Raw genomic sequence first — 25,896 nt, 5'->3', positions numbered from 1 at the left:
GCGCTTTTTAAGTGTGTGGAGACTTTAACACCCCGCCGGAAGATGCGGAACTACGACTCCCAGCATCCCCTGGCCATTTGGCGTGTTTGCAGGGGCTGATGGGAGCTGTAGTCCTGCAACGGAAAGATGCTCGAAGAGAAAATAGCCGCTTCAGTTAACGAAGCTCGAGCAAGCATGTATTTTTAAAAATAAAATCTGTTGCCTGCATTGAGCCCCATAAGGGAATAACTAAATACAGAATCATAATCGAAAAGAAAGGTGGTTAGGCAGGGAGGCTGGATGCCTGGCGGAGAGGAACCACCATTCCACGAACTGGCGACACAACCCCCTACTGCCCCCTGTTCGGTAAGTAGCAGGTTCCTACGCACGCACGCGCAAAGGGACTTCAGGTCGCCGGCCGGAATCGACCGCGAAACCCAAATGCATGGACACAGGGCAGTGGCGACGATAGAGACGCGAGGCTAGAACGAACGGGTTCCCCCTTTTCACGTGACTCTCCCTGGAGCCAAACCTTCGTGAGCGCGTGCGCAGCCAGCGGTCTTCTATAATCCCGGTGATTGGCTTTCCTCCTTCACTCTTTACCCCCGCCCCTTCCCCTTTCACCATAGAGACGAAGGAAACACTTGCCTGGGCGACGGACGTCGAAGCGGCCCTGCCGCAGAGGTTGCCGGGAAGGGAGCGGCGCGTGCGCTGCTTTGCGGGCGTTCGAGGGCGGCGTGAGGAGAGAGAGAGAGAGATAATTTTTTTAAATAACAATAATAGTAGTAGTAGGAAAAGGTTTTCGCGTCAGGCGAACGGAGCGAGAGCGAACGGGGCCCGCCCGGGAGAGGCAGTTGCGGCCGCTCCAGCGCCATGGCGGGAGGAGGCAGCGCCGGCGAATGGTGCCTCATGGAGAGCGACCCGGGCGTCTTCACGGAGCTCATCAAGGGCTTCGGTGAGGCTTGGCGGCGGCCCACTCCGGGGGGAGGCGGGTGGTCGAGGCGGCGCCTTGCCAGCGGGATGGGGGGGGAGGAGCTAGGATTTTCCCAGCTCCCTGTATTTGCTGGAGGAAACGTAGTCTCTTGCCATGTGCAGAGCGCCTTAGTTGGGAAAGCCAGCTTCCTCTCTCTTTGTGTTTAGAAGTCCTCACTACGGTGCCTCCGAGGCGTGTGCAGAGCGCTTCTCCCATCCGGTGGAAAACGGGGCTTTCCTTTAGCTGGCAAGAGTCGGGCGGGTTGGGTTGCAATGAAGTCAGTGCCGGATTTACGTGTAAGCTAAACAAGCTATAGCTTAAGGCCCCACTCTCTTTGTGGGGGGAATCATAGGAGGGGAAGAACTACGTACATTTCCAAAATATAAGATAGAAAACATATAAAATAAAACCTACATACAGCAACCGTGTTTTGTGTTGTGTAGGCTCCTATGATGTAAGCCTGCTAGCCTGCTCCCTAAAAACAGCGACAATTAGTTGTGGACAAAGGACAACTGGACATATAAAGGGCCCCATTACCTTCAGTAGCTTTAGGGCCTCATCAAACCTAAATCTAGCCCTGAATGAAGTACGTGAAAGGCTTGGATGCTTTTGCGTTGTCATTCTGCCCGGCTGTTGTATAGACTCGTGGAAAGGAAGCATCATCTCCTGGTAGCCCCTGCAATGCAGGAATCTCAACCGTAGGAGCCAAGTCCTAGGGGCCGAGGTCCCTTCAGCCCCCTCCCCTCCTCCTATAAAATATTTGAAGGGTCCAGGCTTCTCCCTTAAAGATGATGGGCCTTGCCATACAAAGGTGTGCATGTGCCGCATCTTGTGGTCGCTTATGCGGGGTGAGGCATACTTGGGGCTCCCCAGTGTTTTATTCAAGTTGGCACCCGTGATCTCAGCTAAAGCATCCATGACAGATGGCTATCCAACCTCTCCTTAAAAATCTCCAGTGAAGGAGGGGTCCACAACCTTCCGATGGCATCCGTTACTGCCATAAAGTTCTTCTCTCTTGTAACTTGAAGTCTGGTTCGGGTCCTACCCCTCCAGAGCAGGAGAGAACAAGCTCAGTTGCCCCGATCACGATAGCATGGCTGGTTGGAAATCCTGATGTACTTGCAATTGGCCCTATTCATATGTCTATATGCTAATGCAGTGTTTTTCAACCACTGTTCCGCGGCACACTAGTGTGCCGCGAGATGTTGCCTGGTGTGCCGTGGGAAAAATTGAAAAATTACTTTATATATAGTCAATATAGGCACAGAGTTAAAAAAATTTAACATTTTCTAATGGTGGTGTGCCTCGTGATTTTTTTCATGAAACAAGTGTGCCTTTGCCCAAAAAAGGTTGAAAAACACTGTGCTAATGGATACCTTCCATGGTGTTGGACTTGGACTGAGCCTGGGTTCAAGAGCTTGTGTAGAAACTGCTTCATATCATTATTCCGGTTTCTGGTTTTGTGTGTGGCTAAGGGCCTTTTTTTTTTTTGCACCATAGCAGGTTTGCCATAAAGCTTTGTGTTCAAAAGAGTTGTAGCCAGCCACTGCCTTGTATGTGTTCCTATATTTGCAAGCTCATGATAATTATGTTGGTGGCTTGTGCATTTAACACAATTTAGACATAAACCCCTTTTGACCCAGGTACGTATTTCTCTGCCCCAAACATGATATTGCATATGATGTCAGTTGTAGGGCAGGGGAGTATGGCTTGACCACATGGAGACATTGTGGGCCTAGTTAACCCACAAGCCAGAGATTTCTCACTACGGATCTTGAGTGGGCATTTACAAACAAGTTTCATATAAATGTGCTTGATAGGAGCTGGAGTTGGTTGTGTCTCCTTATTGAATTTACACTTCGTTGCATCTTTTGCAATTTGATGTGTGAAGTGGTCCTGGATGGACCACTTTAGATAAGCTACTGTCCATCTGTCTAATCTTAATCTGTCTTTATCGTTTACTTTGATTGGAGGCTAAAGAAAGGAGCTACTCAGATTACCAAATAATGATAATAAAATTGCTGGCAGATGACTTTGCTATCATTCTATCTGGTAGATGTAATGTAGCTTGCTATTATTCTTTTTTTGCACTGGGGAAGCTGAGTCATAAAACATGCTGACAAGTACACAAGGTCTCATCTCTGAGTTCTGCACTCATTCATTAAAAATAATTTCTGCTTCAGAGCATTCCTAATGCAGATTGTTCACCTGTGCCAGTTCTTTCATTACACATTTTCTTCCTGAAGCATATATATTGGAATACCTTTCTAAGCCTAAATTAAACCATATATTAGGATTATGAATTAATAAAAAAATATTGCTTCGATAAGTAAGGTACCACTTTCACTGGTTTAGTAATTAAGTGCCTGAAGTAAATGAAATCTCCCTTGTAACTACTACTAATCCTTTTTCGTCATGTAGATAAAGAAACTATTGGCTCGTTTAGCACCATGGTTGGTAACTTACTCCACCATGTAGGTGTTTACAATTTAAACTAGATATTTGCAATATTAGTGTCTGTCAAGAGTCTTCTTTATCCAAATTCTCAGACACCACATTTTTAATATCCCACATGTTTGTGGCACTGTTGACATTCTGAGACATCCATTTTTAGCAACTCGTTTTTTATAAGGTTTGTAAATACATAAATTTGGCATGATTTTCATTCCATCATGCCATCATCATTTACATATATCATGGACCAATTTATTATAAAAAGTGCAATAGAAGGGGTGGAAGTTATTTCTGTATATTGAAACAAAATTAAGTTGTTTAGAAAGAGGTGTCAGGTTTTACTTTTTGTTTTTTCCTTTAAAGCAAACTTTCTAAGCAGGAATAATTACAACAATTATCTCCACTACTACAGGTTGTAGAGGTGCGCAAGTAGAGGAAATATGGAGTTTGGAGCCAGAGAACTTTGAGAAATTAAGGTAAGTTTTAACTAGAATTTTATAATACATTTAGGGAATGTGGGCTTGAATTATCTGTAGGGCTTGTTATAAAGTGACAGTCAGGTGTAATAGTGCACACTTACAGAGTTGTGTGTTCCATTCATACATTAAAGTGAACAATGGAGGGAGCTGGGAGCAGCATCCTGCAAATTTTTTGGAAAGGCATGCATTTCTTTTCCTGCTGACCCAGGGCAGTTACTGTCCTAAGCTTTTAAGTGTCGGTTGGGTTAAAAGTAATAATTTTCTGTGTTCATATTCAGTACTAAGCCACATCTGGTTTAGCAAATCATACTGCACACACAGCAGAAACACTTCCTTCTTGCAAGCAAGGAAACGACAACAGGGATATGTACGAGTGATGTAGGAGCCTGGGATAGTGGTGTTTTTTTTACCCTTGGTTGTTAAACCATCAACCAGTTATGGCTTAAGCCTGGGTAGAGATTGTGGCTTGTCACAACAAAACAAACCTCCGCCTCGGGTTCAGACATCATGCTAAGCTATCTCTGTCCTGCTTTATTCACATGTTTGAAGAGAAGAATTACATGTCAGGCACAGTGAGGCTTACTAAACAAAATTTTACACCTTATTGTGCAGGTGTGGCCATTTTAAAAACAATGTGTGTGTTCAATTAGGTTTATTGAATTTGTTTCCAGTAAGGATGTTTAGTGTTTTAATTTTAGACATGTTGTGATAATGCTTTACTGGGTTTTCTTGCTTGTTTTTTGTGTGCCCCTTTTTATGTAGGCCAGTTCATGGATTAATTTTTCTGTTCAAGTGGCAACCAGGAGAAGAACCAGCTGGCTCTGTTGTTCAGGACTCCAGATTAGATACTATATTTTTTGCTAAACAGGTATAGTAAGTTAAAAGATTCTCTGTGACACCTCCTAATGCAGCAAGTGAAAATAATACAACTCTGAAACATTGTGACATAGCCTAAATAGTAAGGCAGTCTGGCAGAACAGGTTGTTCAGTGAATAATAAAAATTATCATGGGCAAAACAACTTTGTTTTATGTGCATTCAAATTTAATATTTCCAAAGATGCGACACTTGCCTTTTACAAGTCTAGTCAAGAATAATTCATGGGCTGCAAACTTTGCAGACTTGCTTAGAAGTGAATCTCATTTATCTCTGGCAGTTCTGAGTAAGCATGCAAAGGATTCTGCTAGCAAACATTGGGAAACTTAGTCTCCACTTTGAGGATATTCCTCACAAAGCAGCGTTAACAGCATTTTAAAATGCAGATCCACATTCATAAAACATTTAAACAACAATCAACAGCACTGATAAGATCAGCAGAAAACAACAGTAGCTCAACAATATTCCAGTTTACTATTACAACTGATCACCCCACATTAAATATGGGGGCTGCCTGATCTCTGTCAGGATTGTGTTCCATAATTTCAGGGCCATTGCAGAGAAGGCTCTAATTTGAGTGTTCACCAGCCTGATTGCCTTTGATGGTGGACAGTGAAGCAGGCCTTCTACCGTATCTTAAAATGGAGGCAGGACAATATCATCATTATAAACATTTGTTACACAAAAGGGCAGTAAACAAACACACACGTATGCATGTATATATGATGAAAGATAAATGAATTCACTTTAAAAAAAAACCTTTCAACCAATGTAAATAATGAGCATAGCTTTAGATCATACCCTACTTTCTCATTCCAAAATAAGATATAACTCACCCATTTTCCAGTAAACTTGTTTTGCTATAAATTTCTTTCTGATGCTGTGATGAGTTTACTGAGTTCATACGTTGTGGTTAGGTCTCAAATCCTGAAAAACCACTGATGGGGAGGGGCAATTCTTTCCCCCCAGAAAGTTGAGATTGACCTTTTGATGGCTGTTAACATATTATTACAGTAGGGTCGTGTCATGCATAGGGGTTGCATTCTGAGAGTAGTGCATAAAGCCAAAATGGCATATTGTCAAAACAACCCCCTGGAATCACTTCCACGCAGGGAATCTTACCTTCCAGAGCTGGCGTTAAGGCCTGCAGAGCCCACGAAAAGGTTTCAGTACAAGGCAGAGAGCTTAATAGCTCTTGTTAACGCAGGGTTCTACTGGCATGGAAATAGCTTTTAAGTTCTCTGCCTTGCTTACTGGGATATTGGATGGCAATGTGATATCCTTGCCTCTAGAGCCCACACAAGACATTCTCAGAGCCTCGTAAGCAAGGCGGAGAGCTTAAAAACTATTCCCATGATGGGAAAATCCAGGGGGAAAATATATTTATTTTAAAAGTCGAATGTAAAGTGATGTGTAAGGCAGTAGTGTTCTATCCTGGAATATTTTATGGTAGAATGGAATTCTGATACATAAAATCATTTGGACCTTCCACCAGCAACCCTATCATCTGTCGTAGAAGAGGGGACCATCTCCCTACCATTCTGTTGTTCTTGTCTGCATGTGTACAAGCACAGTATCGTACTGGTTCAGGAATGGGGAACCCATAGCCCTCCAGGTGTTGTTTGACTGCAGCTCCTATCATTCATCAACATTAACCAGGCTGGCTGGGACTGATCAGAGTCCACCAACATCTTTGTGGGGTGGGGTGGGGTGTGGAGTTCACAAGATTCTTACCTTTGTACAAATGGTTGGTGGAATAACAAAAAAAAATGTTGCTCCTTTCCAATTTCATTGTTTGACTGGTAAAATTACATCATATAAAACTATAGCAAGCATAGTTTGAGGCAGATTTATTTAGAAATTTGGGGGTTGAGCAAGGAATGCCACTTGGCAGTAGAACTTCCCATTCCTTTCCTTTTGCTCTACAGCCCCTCCTGCAATTCTGCTCCAGTGGTAGGGACCCCTAGGGGAAAAAATGGGGGGGAGGGGAGGACTTTCAGAGCCAAGTGGAAGTCCTTGCATGAAGTCAGTCCTGTGCAAATGTCTTTTGAGCGGGAACTGTAAGAAACAAGAATTTTGAAAAGTTCAGTTTCCAAAAACCTGGCATTGTGGTGAGAGTTCATAAAAGAAAATGTGTATTTGATATGTTCTATGGCGCTTGACGATCGGAAGGTCGGCGGTTCGAATCCCCGTGATGAGGTGAGCTCCCGTTACTTGGTCCCAGCTCCTGCCAACCTAGCAGTTCGAAAGTACGTCAAAGTGCAAGTAGATAAATAGGTACCGTTCCAGTGGGAAGGTAAACGGCGTTTCCATGCGCTGCTCAGGAGCGGCTTAGTCATGCTGGCTCCCTCAACCAGTAAAGCGAGATTAGCTCCGTAACCCCAGAGTCGTTCGCAACTGGACTTAACTGTTAGGGGTCCTTTACCTTTACCTTCTTATTTAGTCATACTTAAATAAATCTCAGTTTCTGGGCTTACTTCATCTTCTGACCACTTGTACTCCAATTCCCCTCCTTTTTTTATTCCTAGTATGAAGGATGTTGTGGGGAAAATACTCTTAGGCTAGCAGTTCAGAGAACTGACACTTGATGGCACCAAAATAGTGTTGTAAAAGGGATTTCTACAGGACTAGGTGCCCATGCAATAGGTTTTGCATTCTTACTGCTTGATCTCATCTAAATTTTAAAACCAATCAATCAACCTTTACAGACAAATAAAAACGAAGTGTTCCCTTGGTTAACCTTGCAAAAATAAAGTGTTCTGCTACTAATTTTTTGCTAACTTGAATATATCAAATCTTCTGTCGGATATTTCAGCCTGTCATTGGCCCTTAGGGTAGTTCACAATGACATACAAATTTATAAAATGCTTTTTTGTCTGTAAAATTGCATTGATGATTTAGTCTGAATACCTGACTGTTTCAGATTAGTCACCAGTGACCCTTAGCATTTTGATGATTTAAATACAACCCTTTCACAATATTTCTGGTTCTGTCATTTGCCTTATCTCCTGGAAACAATCAACATGCTATTTGGGCATGCAGTGAACAGTTTAATGCTTGGATGTATTATTTTATCCACTGCCCCATATGAAACACTATTGAGCTGCTGAATGGCCAATGTAGACAGCACTGAGCTACATGGACCAGTGGTCTGGTAGTATAAGGCAGGTACCGATGTTTATTGTTGAGCACAAAATTTGTTAGACCATAGTGCCGTAGCCAATTAAACTTGTGTTCTAACACTGTAGATAAGCTTTTCATCTCCCACTAAACATCCCTCCATTTAAAAAAATCCATTTGAACTTCATAGAGAATCTTATAACAAGCAATTTATATAAATGTGCTTTTAAAAAAAACTTAATGTGATAACCAAGTAATTTCTGTAATAACATCCAGATTGGTGATGAAACAAATGAAATAAAATTGATGGCCTGTTAATAGAGATTGTAGCTCTTGAGCCTTTCTTGGATAATCTCATGATAAAAGTTGTCTGCATGTTTGTCAATGTGGCCATCTTCATATGCACACTTGTAAAATGTGGCCTCCTTGTTATGCCTAGATATGATACGGTCCTGTATTTTTGGGCCTCAGAACTCTGGATCACCCTATATGAGCTAGGATACCTAGGCACAATAAGGTGAGGTAAGGGTGCGATTTCTGCCTTAACTCTAAATTCCTAGCTTTGCTATTGTGTCAGAGCAGATTAATAGTGTTTTTCCGTGTACTGTTAATCATAAAACAACAGTACAATGGATTGGGGGGGGGGCTAATCAGATTAATCAAAATAGCTTATTTTATTTTTTTAACTTGGCTATTTTTAACTTTGCTTGAATAGCTTATTTTATTTTGCTAGTGTACATGAGAAAGCTTTTTAAATAGAAAAACTCAGATGTTCTAAGTGTGGCAGATACCTGACCAGAAAGATACTTTATGGAAAGCCAACCTCTTAGTGTGCGTCAGCTTCTCAACTTCACAGATATGACTTGCTGTCATTCTGCTTGTCCTCCTTCATTCGTAATTATGAGTATGTCAGTCTCATCTTTGTATGTTGAAAATGTTCATATCATTTAGGCATCAGCATTTTAAGTTCTTTATTTGTCTTTGTAGTAAGAACTACAGGTATTTTCTCATGGTTCCATTGATGACCATTCAGATGCTATCTTGGTTACTTTGTCCATTTTAAACTTCACTGCTGCTTCTTTTCTTATACTACTTTCTCCTTACGGCTTCAATCATAGACCCATATGCCTGGGAGTAAAGTCCAAGTTAACTCTGTAATGCTTATTTCTGAGTTGGCATACACAAGATTCTGCTATAAATTACCTTTTTGTGTGAAAAGTGGGAAAGACCTCCTTTATTCCTTCAGTGCTGTTAATCTCCAAAAAGCATCAGTCATTATTAAACAAAACGTAACGAGGAAAGCTCAACCTAGGAATGCTTATCTAGATGCTTGCTGCCTTTTTGTATAGTTGTAGGGTATGTCTAAATTAGCTCTGTGCATTCTGGCCCATTCTAGTAAAAATTCTAGTTATTAATTTCTTTCATTTATAAAAATGGGGTACCTCATAAAAAACCACCCAATTTAACAAACTCATATTGTCCTTGACCCTTAACTCACATATTTCAGTGTTAGGGCAATAAAACAGGTTTAATTTGTTTCTCTAAACAAAGCTGCAAAATAAGTCATTGGGTGTCAAAGGCATTTCACCTTCCTGCAGTGGATATGGGGTTGGGAGCATACCAATGTAGAAGAAGGGGCTCTTACTTTAAAGTTAAAACAGAGTCCAGTCTTTGCCCACCTTCCAGAGAGTTCACTGACTTGCCAGAGAAACTTTTCAGGAAACTGCAGGAGGAATTGATGAAAATCACTTCCCACTCTTCCTCCAACAGATTGTTCCATAAGCTGAGTTTCACCCCAGGTAGCCTGGATCCAACCCAATGGCCATAGTGGGTAAACTTGAGGCTACTATAACTCATTTTATAATTTGTCTTGTATTCAATTATTTCTGAATTTTCACTTTGTTTATTTTTTAACAGGTAATAAATAACGCCTGTGCAACTCAGGCTATAGTAAGTGTGCTATTAAACTGCACCCATCAAGACGTCCATTTAGGAGAAACGCTATCGGAATTTAAAGAATTTTCACAAAGCTTTGATGCAGCAGTACGTCCAATTATTCTATTCTCTCTTTTTTTAAAAAAAAAAAAAAAAGTATCTTAAGCCTGAGTTGTTAGTTGAATGAATGTCTCATTTTAATTTTAGATGAAGGGCCTGGCATTAAGTAACTCTGAAGTGATTCGACAGGTCCACAACAGTTTTGCCAGGTAACAAGAAATTTTTGAAGCCTTTTGGATACGGTCTCCAGAAATGCTTTTGGTTTAATATCCACGTTTGTCTCTTAATTTAACCTTTAGACAGCAGATGTTTGAGTTTGATGCAAAGTCGACGGCAAAAGAAGAAGATGCTTTTCACTTTGTCAGCTATGTTCCTGTACATGGAAGATTATATGAACTGGATGGTCTAAGAGAAGGCCCAATAGATTTAGGTAACACTTGCATTTCACCTGTATAATTTCCTGCCTGAATGTCATTCAAGGTATACCGGGTGTATACAAAATACATATGGTAGCAAGGGTAGAAGACGGGACCAGCTGGTGGGCTTGAGCCTGAATTACCTGTCAAACTGGGTGTTGGGGAAAAAGCTAAGATAGCTAAGTAGACTCCTGTTGTGCCGTACATGAGGTGGGGTGGTATCCTGTAAAACTTTTTGTTAGCCTTACGTTCCTTTAAAGACATCACTACCAAATTTACAATATCAAGCCAATGTATTTCCAATGTTAGAACCACATTGCTGATCTCAGTAGTATTTATAATTTAAATGCAGTTATCTTACTCTATTAATTCCTTAATTCAGGTAAGCTAAAAGTGTGATTTTATTGTTTAAGAAATGATATATGTGATTATATAGCTTCCCTGGAATCTAAAGATTAGTTTAAAATCAGTATACTTTCTCTCAGATTTATAGGAGCTGCCTATGATCACAATACGTGTTCTCCTCAATGCACCAAAACGACCTCAGCAGACATTTTTTATTTATTTATTTATTGTATACTGCCCTATACCCAGAGGTCTCAGGGCGGTTCACAGAATAAAATCAAAATATAAAACCACAAAATACATAATCATCAAAATAAAAACAACAACCCAATAGCCAACTCTTGAGCTGCAACAAGTCTGGCTACTCTTTTTGTAACAAATGTATCTTGGCTAGATAGTAAAAAAAAAAAAAAAAAGTTTGACTTCGTCAGCAGGTATTGTGTATCTGCAACTTACAGTCCTATAAACTCGTAACTTGCAGGAAAATTAACTTGTACTTCTTGTGTATTTCCCATCTAGGAGTATGCAATCAAGATGACTGGATCAGTGCTGTAAGGCCAGTGATAGAAAAACGAATACAAAAGTAAACATATAATTAACTGTTTTCATGGTGAAACTGGAATTAACTGTTTTTAGACTTGAACTTTTAGATTGCTGGCTGGAGCAATTCCAGCTTGGCCTTTCCCCCACTACCCATTTGTAGGCTTCCAAAAGATCAGGGAAAAATTTTTTTTGGGGGGGTGGGGGGAATTGTTTCCTCTTCATGGTTCTACTGAGAAGGGTCATCTTTTATTTGAAACAAAATTTAAAAAATCCTTCCAGTAGCACCTTAGAGACCAACTAAGTTAGTTCTTGGTATGAGCTTTCGTGTGCATGCACACTTCTTCAGATACTTTTATTTGAGCAGTTACAGCAGTGGCCATCCAGGACTCATGGGAGTGTCAGAAAGAGGGACCAGGACAGCAGCATTAGTAGCATTTCTGAAATTGTCCCCTGCTGACACCCAGCCTAGGAATAACTGTTGAGTATTTCTGTGCCCCATACAATACTGTTTTCTCCCCGCACTCGGATTAAACTTGATTAGACTGTCCTGTAGAGAAGTCAAAATCCCAGGCTGTAAATTGGCAAAATTTGCTTACAAACATGGTTAAACAGTGTTTGCAGGGTAACTTGAATCATCTTACAATATTCTTAACTTGACACATACCATATTTTTCGGCGTATAAGACGACCCCCAACTTTTCCAGTTAAAATATAGAGTTTGAGATATACTCGACCGCAGATTCTCCACCCGGCGTATAAGACGACCCCCGACTTTTGAGAAGATTTTCCTGGATTAAAAAGTAGTCTTATACGCCAGAATATACAGTATGTTAAAATTAGCGCATAATGAGAGAACAGAGTGTTATTACTCTCCACATCTCTTGCTGGTCGCTGCATTTGCCATTGTTGATCGGTGGGCAATGTTTAGTTGACTTTGTTCTTAATGCAGAAGTGTCTGAAGGTTATCAATAGCCATGAGACTCTTGATGCAGTGGTGGCAGTATGTGACAACTGTTTTTATTTTGTAGGTACAGTGAAGGCGAAATAAGGTTTAACTTGATGGCAATTGTATCTGACAGAAAAATGATATATGAACAGAAAATTGCAGAGTTGCAGAGACAACTTGCTGAGGTATTCTGCTAATCGAATAGGTTGTTTCAATAACTTGGTTGCATCGTAAGCCTTAGTTAGTAAATTGCCCTGGGAGCACCTGGTGTTGCAGCATTCCTGAAGCTAGCCAGCTAATAAATCACAACAGGAATCAACTCAGAGTATCATGTAAGAGTGGGATACAAGTGTAATTTTTTATTTCAAAAAGAAAAAGTTGGGCAATATGAATTTGTTCTCTTTCACTACCACTTCATTTTCCTTTCTGAACAACTGTATAGCATCTAGACTTCTGTACATAGCCTGAAAACCCCAGCTCTCTTCTCTTAACTTTTTTAAAGCCAGTATGCATGGTTGTTGTAGAGGTAGGCACGAAAGCAATTGCAGGAAATGCAGACACACGGAGGTGGGGGCAACAGAGATGAAGCAAGCTGTATTATTTATATGATGTTAGCTGCTCTGTTTATGATTATTATGATGATTATTAAATTATTCCACATTTCTTCCAGCTTTTTATGATTTCTGATCTCTTTTATCAAGGGGCAAGCAAATGGCACTAGCAAATAAATGTACTTTAGCAAGCACTTTTAAACTCTACAGGACAGAATAGAACATTGCATGATAATTTGCACTGGAGATACATGCAAATGAGACTAGTGAGGCAAGCTTTGGTTCTTTGTCTGCTGTATGATATTTTATCTCTATGAATCTTGACTGAATGACATTGTGCTAGAAATACTAACATGCAAGTTAAAATAAATTGTTTTTCCCCATTAGGAAGAGCCCATGGATACAGACCAGAGCAGTAATATACTAAGTTCTATTCAGTCAGAAGTTGCAAAATATCAGATGTTAATTGACGAAGAAAACCAAAAATTGAAAAGATACAAGGTATGTGCTGTGCATGCTCAGAATGGTTTAAAAAAAGGAGGTTGCTAACCATGTTTGCCTTTTCAAATAACTGGTTCTTCATCTGGTGCTCAGAGCAAAAAACTAATGAGCTTTTGTGTGCAGGGTTGAGGGCTGCCTCTGGAAACAGAAGAGTAGAAAACAGCTTATTCTAAATAAATGTGTGTTGCCCCGAGGAGTGGTTTCAGACTTGCTTCTTGTGGGAATCCCTTTGCACACTGACTTGTCCATTAAGGAAGCCCTGAGAGTTCCTGAGGTGACAAGATGCATCTACGACAGACTTTTATTACCCCAGTTCTTCACAAGTTTAAGAATGAATCAGAATCCCAACGCTTGAGAGCCCTAGTAGAAGACAGGGTCTCCGAGACTACGATTAATGTTGCCAAATTTTGCGTTTCTGCTACTAGACGCAGGAAATATAAGCTATCCATTGACAATGTGCAGGCAAAGGCAAACGTTTAATTTTATTTAAGATCTTAATTTCGAAATGCTGTTTTTTCGTGTGTTTGTCTTGTGTGTGCTACGTTGATCAGCTGATGAGGACGATTTGGTCTGTGACCATTTAATAAAATTTGATTTGACAAGATGCATAATCAGTTTACTTGGGCTGCTGCCCCAGTCCTGTTAGTTCTCACATATCTAAAAGTACACTGTGGCTGCATTATGGGGGCAGATGGGCAGCGATGGGCATGCTTTCTTTCAAGGATGTTTTTCCATCATCACTTAACTTTCCCCTTGAGGGGCTCGCAGTCAGCTTCTGAGGACCTGCAGGGCTCCCCAGTTTTGAAAATCACTGTGGGGTAGACGGGAAGAGAGGCGGCTTGTGATCTCAGATGTCAAACATTTCAGAAGTAATCGGTAGTTTCTTGTGCCCACTGGGACTGAGATGGCAGAAGGCAGGAAGACCAATAGTAGGTGGGACCAGAGTTGATGACAGCCAGAGCCATTGACGAGTAGAGCCTATCAAATGATTGGTTGTAAGAAGGCAAGCAGGAGAAGAAGAAAAAAACAACGCATCTTGGAGAACTGAATTAATAATCCTCATTTTGTAAAGGAGAGGCATTTCATTTATGCTTCTTTCACATTTCAAAGCAGTCCTCTTACACAAAAACCAGGCATTTTTAAGCAGAGGTTGGGTGGTCATCTGTCATGGATGCTTTAGTTGAGATTTCCTGCATTGGACTAAATGACTCTTGAGGGTCCCTTCCAAATCTACAGTTCTATGATTCAAAGCAAAATAAATGATGTGAATCTAAAGTATGAGCATTCCTTTTGAAAGCAAGAGATGTTCTATGGGAACATGATACCAAAGCCTTGGGATACTGTTCAGTGCCGCATTGTCTGACCTGAACTGACCCTTTCCAAACTTACCTTCAGTTATTGAATGGCAAGTTTGGTCTGCGTCGCCAATGTCCTGCCTTCGAAGGGACCTATGGGGTCTGATGATACTGGAGATGGAAAGAGGCCTTTCACTCTTAAGTTCTTTACAATTTCATGGCTGGTTTTTATCCCCGCCACCCCCATGCCTTGTTGAAATTTCTTTTCTACCTTGATTCTAGGGGGCTGTGCAACCTGATCCCTCCAACAAGGTCAGATGGCTTGTAATCCTAATTCTAGTTCCTGTTTAAAACTCCTCCTTTGTTTCAGATCACTTCGTAATTTTAAACATTTGATCTTTCTAATAAAAGGCACCGCCCGCCCCCCCACAACTTGCTCTGCTGTCTGTGTTCTGTGGGTTGTTACATAAACTGCCACAGACATTAGTGCAGCCATTTGGCTCCCACAGATAACTGGACACTTTAAGAGGTACTCATGTTGGAAAATGTGTAGCTCTTGTTCCATTAATTGGAACATAATTTCCCGCTAATTCATGTTCTTGGAATGGAAGGGGCAAGCTTCGTAATCCGACATTAACACTGCTCATGCAAAGGACTAGGAACAATTTTTTGCAGGTTAAGGTGGTTACAGTGGGATCTGCAACTCTTATCTAACTTTTTTGTGTTGCTTCCGTTACAGTTTGCTTCTTATTGTGATTGTGATGTTACGTAACATAGTATGTGGATTTCTGAGATCAGGGTAGCCCAAATTTTCATACCAACTGGACCATGGGAGTACTGCAACACAGAACCTGCAAGCCTCACACTCCCTTGGCACGCACAGAGGCCAAAATTTGACACGCAGAAACAAACAGCTCTTGTGCAGCCTTCCCAAACCCTGATAAGCAAGGCAGTGAACTTTAAGAAGGAGGCAGAAGGCTCTGGCAAGGTCCTAGAGCCCTCAGGCCTCCTTGCCAAAGCCCAGTGCCTCGCTTACCCAGCTATGGGAAGGCAGCACGAGGGCTGGGGCAGGGAGGTGTCGGATGTTGCTGAGGGTTGCCAAAAAGACCTTGAGGGCCGCATATCTTCTGCTCTGTTCAGATACATTTTTACCATAGTGATGCATCAAAGACTTTTCTTACTCGGCACTTCTTTCACTGTCCAAAGCATTACAATAAAAAAATTCCTTCCAGTAACACCTTACTGGAAGGAATTTTTTTATAATTTATTTTGTTTTGACCAAGGCAGACCAACATGGCTACCTACCTGTAACTCAAAGCATTACAAGTTGAAGGCTTTTATACAGACAATTGACTTAATTTGCCAGCTAGATTACCTTAAGAGCCTTGTCAGAATGATTGAAGTAAATCCCATTGTGATGTTTGAAATGTGGCAGAAAACTCTTAATTTACCCTTCGGCTTCTTAACTTGTTGAATGCAGTACCATCACCCCTTCAAACATACCTGCACCGCCATTTATTATTTAAAAGGACAAAAACGGTGAATATTCATCATAATATTCTTTCACTAATGATATTGTCTATCCCTGGTTCAGATCTGTTCTGACATCAGAAGCTGTGGTTTTCTGCAGGCTAACTAATATCCCACGAGGGCACTTCAGGCCAATGTGGTTGTCTATATATAACAACTGAAGCTACAGTCCTTTACACACTTAACATGGGCATAAGCTCCACCAAACTCAATGGGACTTACTTCTCAGTAGACATACACAAGATTGCACTAGGGCTTTCTGTTCAGATGTTCTAAACTTTTGGTCTGACATTAGTGGTACATTCCTTTTTATGATAGTTTTCCCTGACCCCCACAGTTTGCTGTCTCTCAGCTCTGTCCTAGAATATTTACTTTGATATAAGTGTTACTGACTTCTGTGGAACCTGCACCCATGTAAGCATGCATAGTAGTTTAACCCGAGGTTGTGTTCAGTTAAGTCCTACTCAGAATTTAATGAGCCTAAGTTGGCCATGTTTATTAACATTGGTGAATCTACTCCAAGTAAGGCTAACATTGAACACACACACACACCCCGATGTTTTGTTTTTCTTATACTGAGACCATAATCTGCAGTTAATATGTTTTCCCCAAATTAGCTGTTGGCTACTTGCAAAAAGGTTGATGCAATTAAAATAATTTTAAAAATCTGTAAATCTTCATTTTGTTTGGGTTGAAACTCAAGATTTTCATAAAAGCAGAGTTTTTAAATGCTTGCTTCCTATCTTCTGTTGGGATAACATTTTAGCAATTGTATTGTCCCAATTTTTATTGTGACTCTTTTGTACTAAGAGAATAATGCTGAGAGCTATAGGCCATAACAGTGAATACTTAATGACTTGGCATGCACATTGAGCTTCCCATTATTATCCATGAATTTAGACTATCTAAATTTATCTCCTGTCTGCTTTTTGCTGACCGCTAATGACTGCATAATTTCAATAGTGACTTCCTTCTGAAGAAAGGAAAACTACAGAATTTGGATAACTGGTGAACTATAGAAACCTTTACTTTGCCTCTTGAAACACTTACATTCCAAATCTTGTCCATGCAAGTTTTATACAGGGTGGAAGCCTCAAAAAGCATCTACTCTCCAGCAACTGGCAAATTTTACTCCTGTACAACCCAAGGGGGTTAAGAGGGCAAAGTGGTAGAGAAACTGATTTTGCTTTTAAAACATTTCTAACTTGCCTTTCATCTCAGGATGAAGTTACATTTAAGAGCACAACAATAATAATTAAGCAGATTTTAAAAAAAAATGCCATCAAGTTTTTTAAAACTACTGGTAGGCTGCATAAATCAACCCTCAACTGAAAACAAATCACATTTAAGCTGGCACAGAAAATAAAAAGCAGTCTGCACCAGTCATTCCATAATCAGCACCAGCACTATGTTGCATCCCCCAGCCAAAATTTCTCTCTTCTCTCCCCTCTCCAAAATATAATAAAAGACTTGCACAGGGGAGATAAGTGATTTTGCTGAAATGCTTATTGACAAAGTTTATTGTATGTATTTGCTAATGTAATGAGGTGGAAACCTGGCTTTGTTGTGTGTGCACATGATGGCGTTTAATGCTAATTTCTTTAATGTCTCACCTATGCTTGTAGATTGAAAACATTAGAAGAAAACATAACTACCTGCCATTCATTATGGAATTGTTAAAGACTTTAGCAGAACACCAGCAGCTAATCCCACTTGTAGAAAAGGTAAGTGTTGTGCTCTCAGCCTCAAATAACATATTAGGCAGGTTGTTTGTGGGTATGTGTTGTGCAGCGCACATCTGAACATTAGTGGAAAATGTCAAAGTAATCAATAGAAGCAGAATCGTGAAACCTGTAGACTTTTTTTGTTTAGAGAAGAGAGTATCTGAAGCACATACACCTAGGTGGCACTCTTTCTCACTCTTGTATTTCTCACTAAACCCCTAGCGAACCGTAAGTTTCGGCTTCTGTAGCATCTATTCTGATTCTATTGACTTCATGGCATTTTGCTATTTCCTCAGTGCTCTGGTTCCAGTTGTAACATTGATTTGCCAATGTGGCCTAATTCCAAGCACGTTTAATGAATAAAGTAACACACTCAGCCTGTCCCCTGCAGGGCTATTAAACTGTTTGGTGATTCAGCTGACCTGATTTAGCTTCTTGTTCTGAAATTGCCTTGCACATGTTCTTCCCATGTGCTCTAGATGTACAATGGGTAGGATTTGCATGCTGATAGATACTGAGTTTTAATCCTATGTACATCTACTTGAGAGTAAATGTTGTGAGCTCTTCTGGACTGATGAGTGATTATATATTGGTTTCCAAAGTTCTGTCTGTATCAAACTACATCTGTTGTAGAATGCAGTTGCTTGTGTATTCAGTGATCGAAGAGATAATGCAGTTTTGTATATTTTGAGTTACAGAAGGAAAAAAAAATACCTGGGCTGTTATAACAGTGCAGCATGCTTTCTCTGTCTGACTTTACCTTCTAGGCAAAAGAAAAACAGAACACCAAGAAAGCTCAAGAGGCCAAATGAAGACTGGTGTCCTTTTCTTTCTTTCTTTTTGTGGGTGGTCAGGGTTTTTGTTTGTTTTGTTTTGAGAGGGGAATGTGCTTCTGAATTTCTTCGTCTTCATGAAAGTAACCTTGCAAGACTTCTTGTAAAGTTTAAAATTGTCCGACGCACGTTTACTGATCGTAACAGTTTGTCCTGTCCCATTTGCACGGAGTCTATAAATCTTCCCCTTTTTCCTTGCATCATGTGCATGTACTACCGCTCAGTAATGTTTTTAGAGTCTCCGTCAAATTCCAGTATTTAACAGTTATATCTGACTTGATTCTTCATAACTTAATCAGGAAATACTGCTGCAATTTGTACAGACCCAAATTTGTGAAAGTAATGTAGATCTTTTTACCATAATGAATATATTTAAATATCTTGTCTCACAGTGAAGCATTGGATATATAGTTATGTGAAGAAAGCTTGACTTGTTTTTTTTTATATATATATAAAAATAAGTTGGCCTCTCTTTGTTTATCACCACTAACTGTCCTTGTCTCTGAATCTTTCAGTGGCTCGCCCTGTGTTCTTGTTTATATGGAGTTGTGTCTAAATTTTTTACAGAGTTGAAAGTACAGATTGAACGGTAGAATCATTTACAATGACCAATGGATAAGCTTGAGAGTTTATTGCTTTAGTAGAAAAAATAATAATAAATTCCCATTTTTATTTTGGCACATGTTTGTACCTTGTAGTATTGCTGTCCATGGGTAATATGATTTTTGCAAGGAAAGCAGTCTTGCCTTCTCTTGTGCCATTTATGTGACACCAAAGTTGCAAAAGATATTTGCAGAGATGTTTTCTCATAGGATGAGGTTGTATCTAGTACGGTTTCAGGGAGAATTTTTAACTTGCCCTGCTCTGTTGTACATCACCACATGTATAGGTTTTCCCCTGATATTCCCAATTAAACAAATGCTCTATTTCCATCCTTCAAGATTTTAGAAGAAAAAAAGTACGTTTGTGTTTAGCGAAGTATTTAATGGGTGAAAAATTCATGCTTTGTCATGAGCACACATTGACATTTCAGCTGAATCAACCACTCCGAAAGGGGGGGGGGGGATGAACGATAGGTATCCAAAATATTTCTGTGTTGCCTTCCTGTCTCATAATTTAGGAAGCTCAATGTAACGGTCACCAACATTTTGGAAACAGTCCTATGGTGTGGTAGGAAGGACAGGCAACAGCAGCAGCTGGTTTCCCATTTTTATCCTGTGTTGTATAAAAAGTGACTAGCAGGACAAATGCCAGTTGAGACACAGAGACAGAGCACCTTCGTCTGGTGTTAGAAGACTACTGGGCAGAAAGGCAGGTGGTGCGGAGGTTCATAAGCTGCGTGCTTACACCACAAATACCCTTTGCCCTATTCTTACACACACACACACACACCAGGCTAAATCCTTGCTAGAGGTGGGATACTGAACATGGTCTCCCTAAAAGACCTGATTTAGCGGGTTTATCTGTGAGAAGGTGATCCTTTTAAGTATCCTGGACATAAGCCATTCAAGCATTAAAGGCGATGATCAGCAGCTTGAACTGCAAATGAAGAGAATGTTGGGTTTTGCATGATAAAAAATAAAAGCACCAGCCATAGCTTTGGCTTCTCTGCACCAGCTAAAACCTCTGAACAAGGCAGTCCCACAGAGATCAAAGTCAAAAATTTTTTTAAATAAATCCTTCCAGTAGCAGATTAGAGTAGCACTAAGTTTGTTCTTGGTATGAGCTTTCGTGTGCATGCACATGAAAGCTCATACCAGGAACAAACTTAGTTGGTCTCTAAGGTGCTGCTGGAAGGAAATTTTTTTTTCTTTCTGTTTTGACTATGGCAGACCAACACGGCTACCTACCTGTAACCACAGAGATCATGTTACAGCAATCCAGCCTTCATGTATTAATTAATTCCTGTGACCAGAGCTACCCATCTACCTTTGCCAGGGATGGAGGCAATTGCTGTGCACATCTAAGCTGCATAAAAGCACTTTTGACCACCACCTCAGCTCTCTGATGTACTCTTTGAGTACTTCCAACACTCTTTGAGAGATATGCCACCCCGCCCCAAATGGGTTGAACCCCAGTCCTGCTGATTAGCAGTACTTCGCCTAGATTAAGCCTGGATTTTGTTAGCCTGCCTCCACATCCAGCTCAATTTTGTCTCCCTTGACTGACAGCAGCTCTCCTGCATTTCAGACAGGGACCTGGAACTTCTTGCATGCGAAACAGGTGCTGCACCACTCAGCTATCGCTCTTCCTGATTTATGATGGAAAGAAGAGATAGAGACGCTATATACAGGCTGGTGACACTGAACCTGGAGTCTCTGATCCCTGTCCCCTTTGCACCCATTTCACATTGATGATAAAAAGCATCTATATGCCAATTCCTTTGGTGTCAAATAGAAGTCCCCCAGTGCCACATCCGAAGCCTATGCCCCAGCTAGGACTGCGGAACAGTGTACCTATCCTAGCCATGTGGCCTAGAAGCATTCTAGAACAGCTCCAGGTTAGCCCTGCTGAGAGTTGCAGCACCAGCAGAACTAACAGGGGTGCACTCTCTCTCTCTCTGGCTTCTGAGTAAATAACCCATCAGAGCAACCCGTACTCTCTCCATCCCAAAACATCTGAAACAGATCTATGTAAGTGCTCTCGTTCCTAGAGTCCAGTTGCTTCTTGCACTAAAACTCCTTGCCCAGAAATTAGATGTTTTGAGGCTTGTCTGCCCACTACGTGCCTGTGATTTTGATGTATGTTAATTCCCCCTTCTCTTTTCCCACATCTTATTTGATGGCCGCTGCGTGAGAGGTGCTTCCCGGTGGTGCATTTTTGCAGGTGCGTTTGAATATTATAACTGTGTGGGGTGTGCCAGAGTGGCTACGGAAAGCTCACGCAAGTGTGGCCAGCTGCATGCTGATCCGGTAGGAAAGACCTGTGCAGTTGGCACTGCCCATGCGGTTGCTATATCCAGGCACCCCTCGCATGGATTGACACCACAGAAAAATGGTAGTTGGATTACTGCGTGTGAAAGGAGCCCATCATGCCTTTCTGCACAGCTGTTGCTACAAGTGGCACAAGTCTGCCCTGTGCAGTGACATTAAGATCAAGTTCTGATAAAAAGGAGAATAAGATACATGATCCAATGCTTGTTGCTTGGGAGCGTTTAACGAAACGGATTTGGTTTTTTAAAGTATTCCAAGCGGTTTCATTTTTCATTTTATCTTGCGTAATCTGACCTTTTTTTCTTCATTAGGAATGTTGCTGGCACTTTCTTGTGGTTATTTAAGCTACTTAATAAGTCACACACACACACCCCGGTCAGGGTAGGTTTAGCTTTTTAATTACATACCAAATACAGTTGTATAAGCCAAATCCTGCAACTTGCACTATGGGGCTTTACTTCAGAAAACAGCTCTCTGTATTACGTGTTAACAACGCTGAAGCTGGTGTAAAATTGATCATCTTAATATCTGTTCTTCCCTGTGCTGCTTTTTAAAAAAACAAAAATTGTGAAGTAAAGGCTGCCTGGGAATGTTAGATGGAGGAGCAGAGGCACCCATTTCTCTGCATCAATGGCAACATTTGGCAAGAGTGATACTGCATACATTTGATCTGCAACCCATTTCCCTTGGCAGAGGGCAGGGAAAGGTCATGCAAGTTGGGTGTATGCATAAAGCAGCTATATACATGTGTCGTCGTCGTCCCCGGGGACCCACACCTCCGCTTCCTTAACATATATATGGTATCCCTTGTAAGCAGGTGTATTACCATCAGGCAAACTGCAAGGACAAGTACCGGTATGTGCTCTTTCCTGCCATAGGTAAAGTTAAAGGGATCCCTGACCATTAGGTCCAGTTGCGGATTACTCTGGGGTTGCGACGCTCATCTCGCTTTATAGGCTGAGGGAGCCGGCGTACAGCTTCCGGGTCACGTGGCCAGCATGAATAAGCCTCATCTGGCAGAGCCAGAGCAGCGCACGGAAAGGCCGTTTACCTTCCCACCAGAGTGGTACCTATTTATCTATTTGCACTTTGACGTGCTTTCGAACTGCTAGGTTGGCAGGAGCAGGGACCGAGCAATGGGAGCTCACCCCGTCGCGGGGATTCGAACAGGCGACCTTCTGATCGGCAAGCCCTAGGCTCTGTGGTTTAGACCACAGCGCCAACGTTCTCTAATTCAGGGGGTCTCCAACTCGGCACCAGCTGACGCCAGTGTGCCTGCCAGTATGTGCCCATAAAAAGTCCTGTTCAAATCCACAAAAACCACTCAAAAATTCTCGAATGTACAAGAGGCTGTCTGCTCTTACCACTCAGTTCTGGTTTACGCTGCCTCTGCAGCATTGGAGACACACACACAAACATGCCATTATTTCAGTGAATTCCAGAACTGGATACCTACCCTTCTGTGATAGACAGGAAAGAGGTGTTTTCCGTGAGCCAGTGTGCCTGTGGTTGCCGTAGGTGATTTTTTTCTCTCTCATGCCCATTTCATTTTGTGGTTCTGTCTTTTTCTCCTTTTTTTAGATGAGGCAGCCGCTTTGTGTTATGCCGTGCCCCTCCTCCCCAGCAGCCATTGCGGGGGGGGGGGTTCCAAATTTGCCCACTGGTCCAAAAAGTTTGGTGACTCTTCCTCTAATGAGTAGCTGCCCCAGCACTGGGGGTATTTAGGAAAAAAACTTCCTTATCAGCAGCTGAACAATCAAAACTGGGTATGTATGAATAGGAAAATTACTTTGCCCAATGCATCATTGAACATATGTCGACAATATAGTTCCAGAAATGACAAACAGGGAATAATAGTTGTTTCATAGAATTGCGCTGTGGTCTAAACCACTGAGCCTCTTGGGCTTGCTGATCAGAAGGTCGGCGGTTCGAATTTGCACAACAGGGTGAGCTCTCGTTGCTCTGTCCCAGTTTCTGCCAACCTCACCGTTCGAAAGCACACCAGTGCAATTTGATAAATAGGTACTGCTCCAGCAGGAAGGTAAACAGTGTTTCCATGGGCTCTGGTTTCCAACATGGTGTCCTATTGCACCAGAAGCAGTTTAGTCCTGCTGGCCACATGACCCGGAAAGATTTATGTGGACCAACGCCGGCTCCCTCAGCCTGAAAAGTGAAATGAGCGCCGCAACCCCATCGTCGCCTTTGACTGGACTTAACAGTCCAGAGGACTTTTCCTTTTTTTACCTTTAGAATTGTAGAGTTGGAAGGAGGGTCGCAAGGGTCCAACCCCCTACAATGCAAGAATTTTGGCTAAAGCATCCATGACAGATGGCCATCCAACCTCTGCCATCCAACCCTTGTTTGTTGTGGGTTAGGTGAAGAAAGAAATCCCAACGGCAGGGACCTCCAGGCTTGAGGAAAGGTTGGGCAAATGTATGTATGCTTTGTGCGTAAGTACTGCTGTCTGTTCCCAATTTAAAACCACGAGTCCCTAAAGCAAAAATAAAACTTCTTGTTACGAATTGATTAGCATCCCCTTGATTAGCATCCAGTCATATTTTGAGAAGGAACAGAAGTTCCACCCATCACAAGGATGCTCCTAAAAATGCGTGTCGCAGGGGTGTGATTTCTGCTGAATTTCGCTTCATGCGCCCTGTACTGTAGGTTACTTTGTGCACTCCCGGGTTTGCCGTTATGATAAGAAAACAGGAATTTGCTCTGCGGTGGCAGAAATATTTCTCATTCTTTGGAGGCTGGCCTCTGTAAAATTGTAAAAATAGTTCAAGTTCCTAAGGCACTAGTTTTGCTGCTTTAAGACACCCAACGTGATATTTTGATCCTGAAGTTACAGAAGCCCCCTTATTTTTACCAGGGGAACACAGAAAGCTGCCTTATACTGTTGGTCACACTGTTGGTATTCCATCTAGTACTGTCTACACTGACAGGCAGGGGCTCTGCCGGGTTTCAGGCAGTGTTCACCTGGACATGCCAGGATTTGAACCTGGGCTTTCCGCATTCACAACAGATGCTCTACCAAAGAGCCACAGCCCTTCCTCATAGGATCTTCCTATGAAATGAGAAGGAAAGCACCGTTTGCGTGAGATAACGGTGGCTTTCACAAGGCAGCAGCCTTTTGTCTCTGCACGTATCGCTTCCTGGCCTCTTGGGAATCTCATTTTCCATTACTTCATCTCCAAACGCGAGGCCTGAAGACAGGCAGGAGCCTGAGCATTCCTACAGGGGCTTTTGAGTAAATGTGGAAAGGGGGGGGGGATTTAATTCATTTTCCAACAAGAGAAGGATCGGTATCATCCAAGGAGACGAAGGGCTCCTAGGCAACGGAGACTGGCAAAAGCGCTCCAGGGCCGTTGTTTGAGATGTTTGCAGCCTTAGGTTTACAATAGCCCTGCCAGTCTGCAAGAAGATGCCCTACCACAAAGCAGCTGAACTTGCAACCTCTTCACTTTTTAAAATCTCTGCACAAATAGCTACAGCTGAGTTCATGTAGTTGCATATCCAAAGAGCACTGCTGAGAATGTAAGAAGAGCCTCCTGGATTAGGCCAGTGGTCCATCTTAGGTCCAGCACCCATTGGAAGCCTATAAGAAGGATCTGAATGCAGCAGGACTCTTCACCCCAGAGGTTTCTTGCTTTACCCTTGAGCAGGATTTACCGTATTTTTCGCTCCATAAGACGCACTTTTTTCCTCCTAAAAAGTAAGGGGGAATATCTGTGTGTCTTATGGAGCGAATGGTGGTCCCTGGAGCTGAATTGCCCAGGGGCCAAAATAGGATCATGCTTTATATTTTACAAAGAGAAAAGGGGGTGCTGGAAGGACCCCGCTCAGCAGCTGATCAGCAAGAGATCGGGAGAGAGATAAGAGTCCCGGCTCCCTTTCAGCCCCGCCCTCTTGCCCTGCCCTCCATTGTTGAATGTGCTGCAGAGGGAGGTTGTTTGTTTCCCCAGCTACATGTGACTGGCTGATTAGATTATCTGTCTGGAAACTGTAGAAAAGGCTCCCTTTCCTTTAGAAGCTGCAGAAATGTGAGTTGAACCCCATAAAAACAGAGCTTTTCCTCTTTGCTTTTCCCCTTTGCAAAAGGAGCTTTGCTTTTTCCCCTTTGCTGCAAAATTTTTAGCTGATCCTTAAAAAAACAACGGCTTTTAGAAGAGAAGCAGAAATATTTTTTTTCTTCTTTCCTCCTCTAAAAACGAGGTGCGCCCTATGGTCCAATGCACCCTATGGAGCGAAAAATACGGTATTCCGTAGTTTCTGAGATCCAGGAGGGTGGTGGGAAAGGCCCTCGAAGGTGATCACAAAGGGCACTACAAATACAAAAATAATTAGCAAACAATTTAGTAAAATTGAGCTTGCAAATCTTCAAAGCAGCAGTATTTCTACGGC

General features: G+C 41.8%; 1 protein-coding gene across 2 annotated transcripts; it reads left to right on the top strand.

Annotated features, from left to right (window-relative positions):
• Nucleotides 1–784: 784 nt before the first annotated feature.
• Nucleotides 785–19,239, top strand: UCHL5 (ubiquitin C-terminal hydrolase L5). 2 transcript variants are annotated; one of them, XM_033151395.1, is made up of 12 exons: nt 785–934; nt 3,819–3,882; nt 4,648–4,753; nt 9,798–9,923; nt 10,023–10,084; nt 10,175–10,305; nt 11,156–11,219; nt 12,208–12,310; nt 13,064–13,177; nt 14,755–14,784; nt 17,628–17,726; nt 18,494–19,239. In XM_033151395.1, exons 1-12 carry the CDS (start codon nt 853–855, stop codon nt 18,536–18,538), a joined length of 1,026 nt encoding a protein of 341 aa, XP_033007286.1. In that variant the 5' UTR covers nt 785–852; the 3' UTR covers nt 18,539–19,239. The 2 variants fall into 2 exon arrangements, with proteins under 2 accessions (XP_033007286.1, XP_033007287.1); XM_033151396.1 differs by lacking the exon at nt 14,755–14,784.
• Nucleotides 19,240–25,896: the final 6,657 nt, after the last annotated feature.

This window comes from Lacerta agilis, chromosome 6 (genome assembly GCF_009819535.1).
Source record: "Lacerta agilis isolate rLacAgi1 chromosome 6, rLacAgi1.pri, whole genome shotgun sequence".
NCBI lineage: Eukaryota > Metazoa > Chordata > Lepidosauria > Squamata > Lacertidae > Lacerta > Lacerta agilis.
This window is presented reverse-complemented; position numbering and strand designations above follow the sequence as displayed.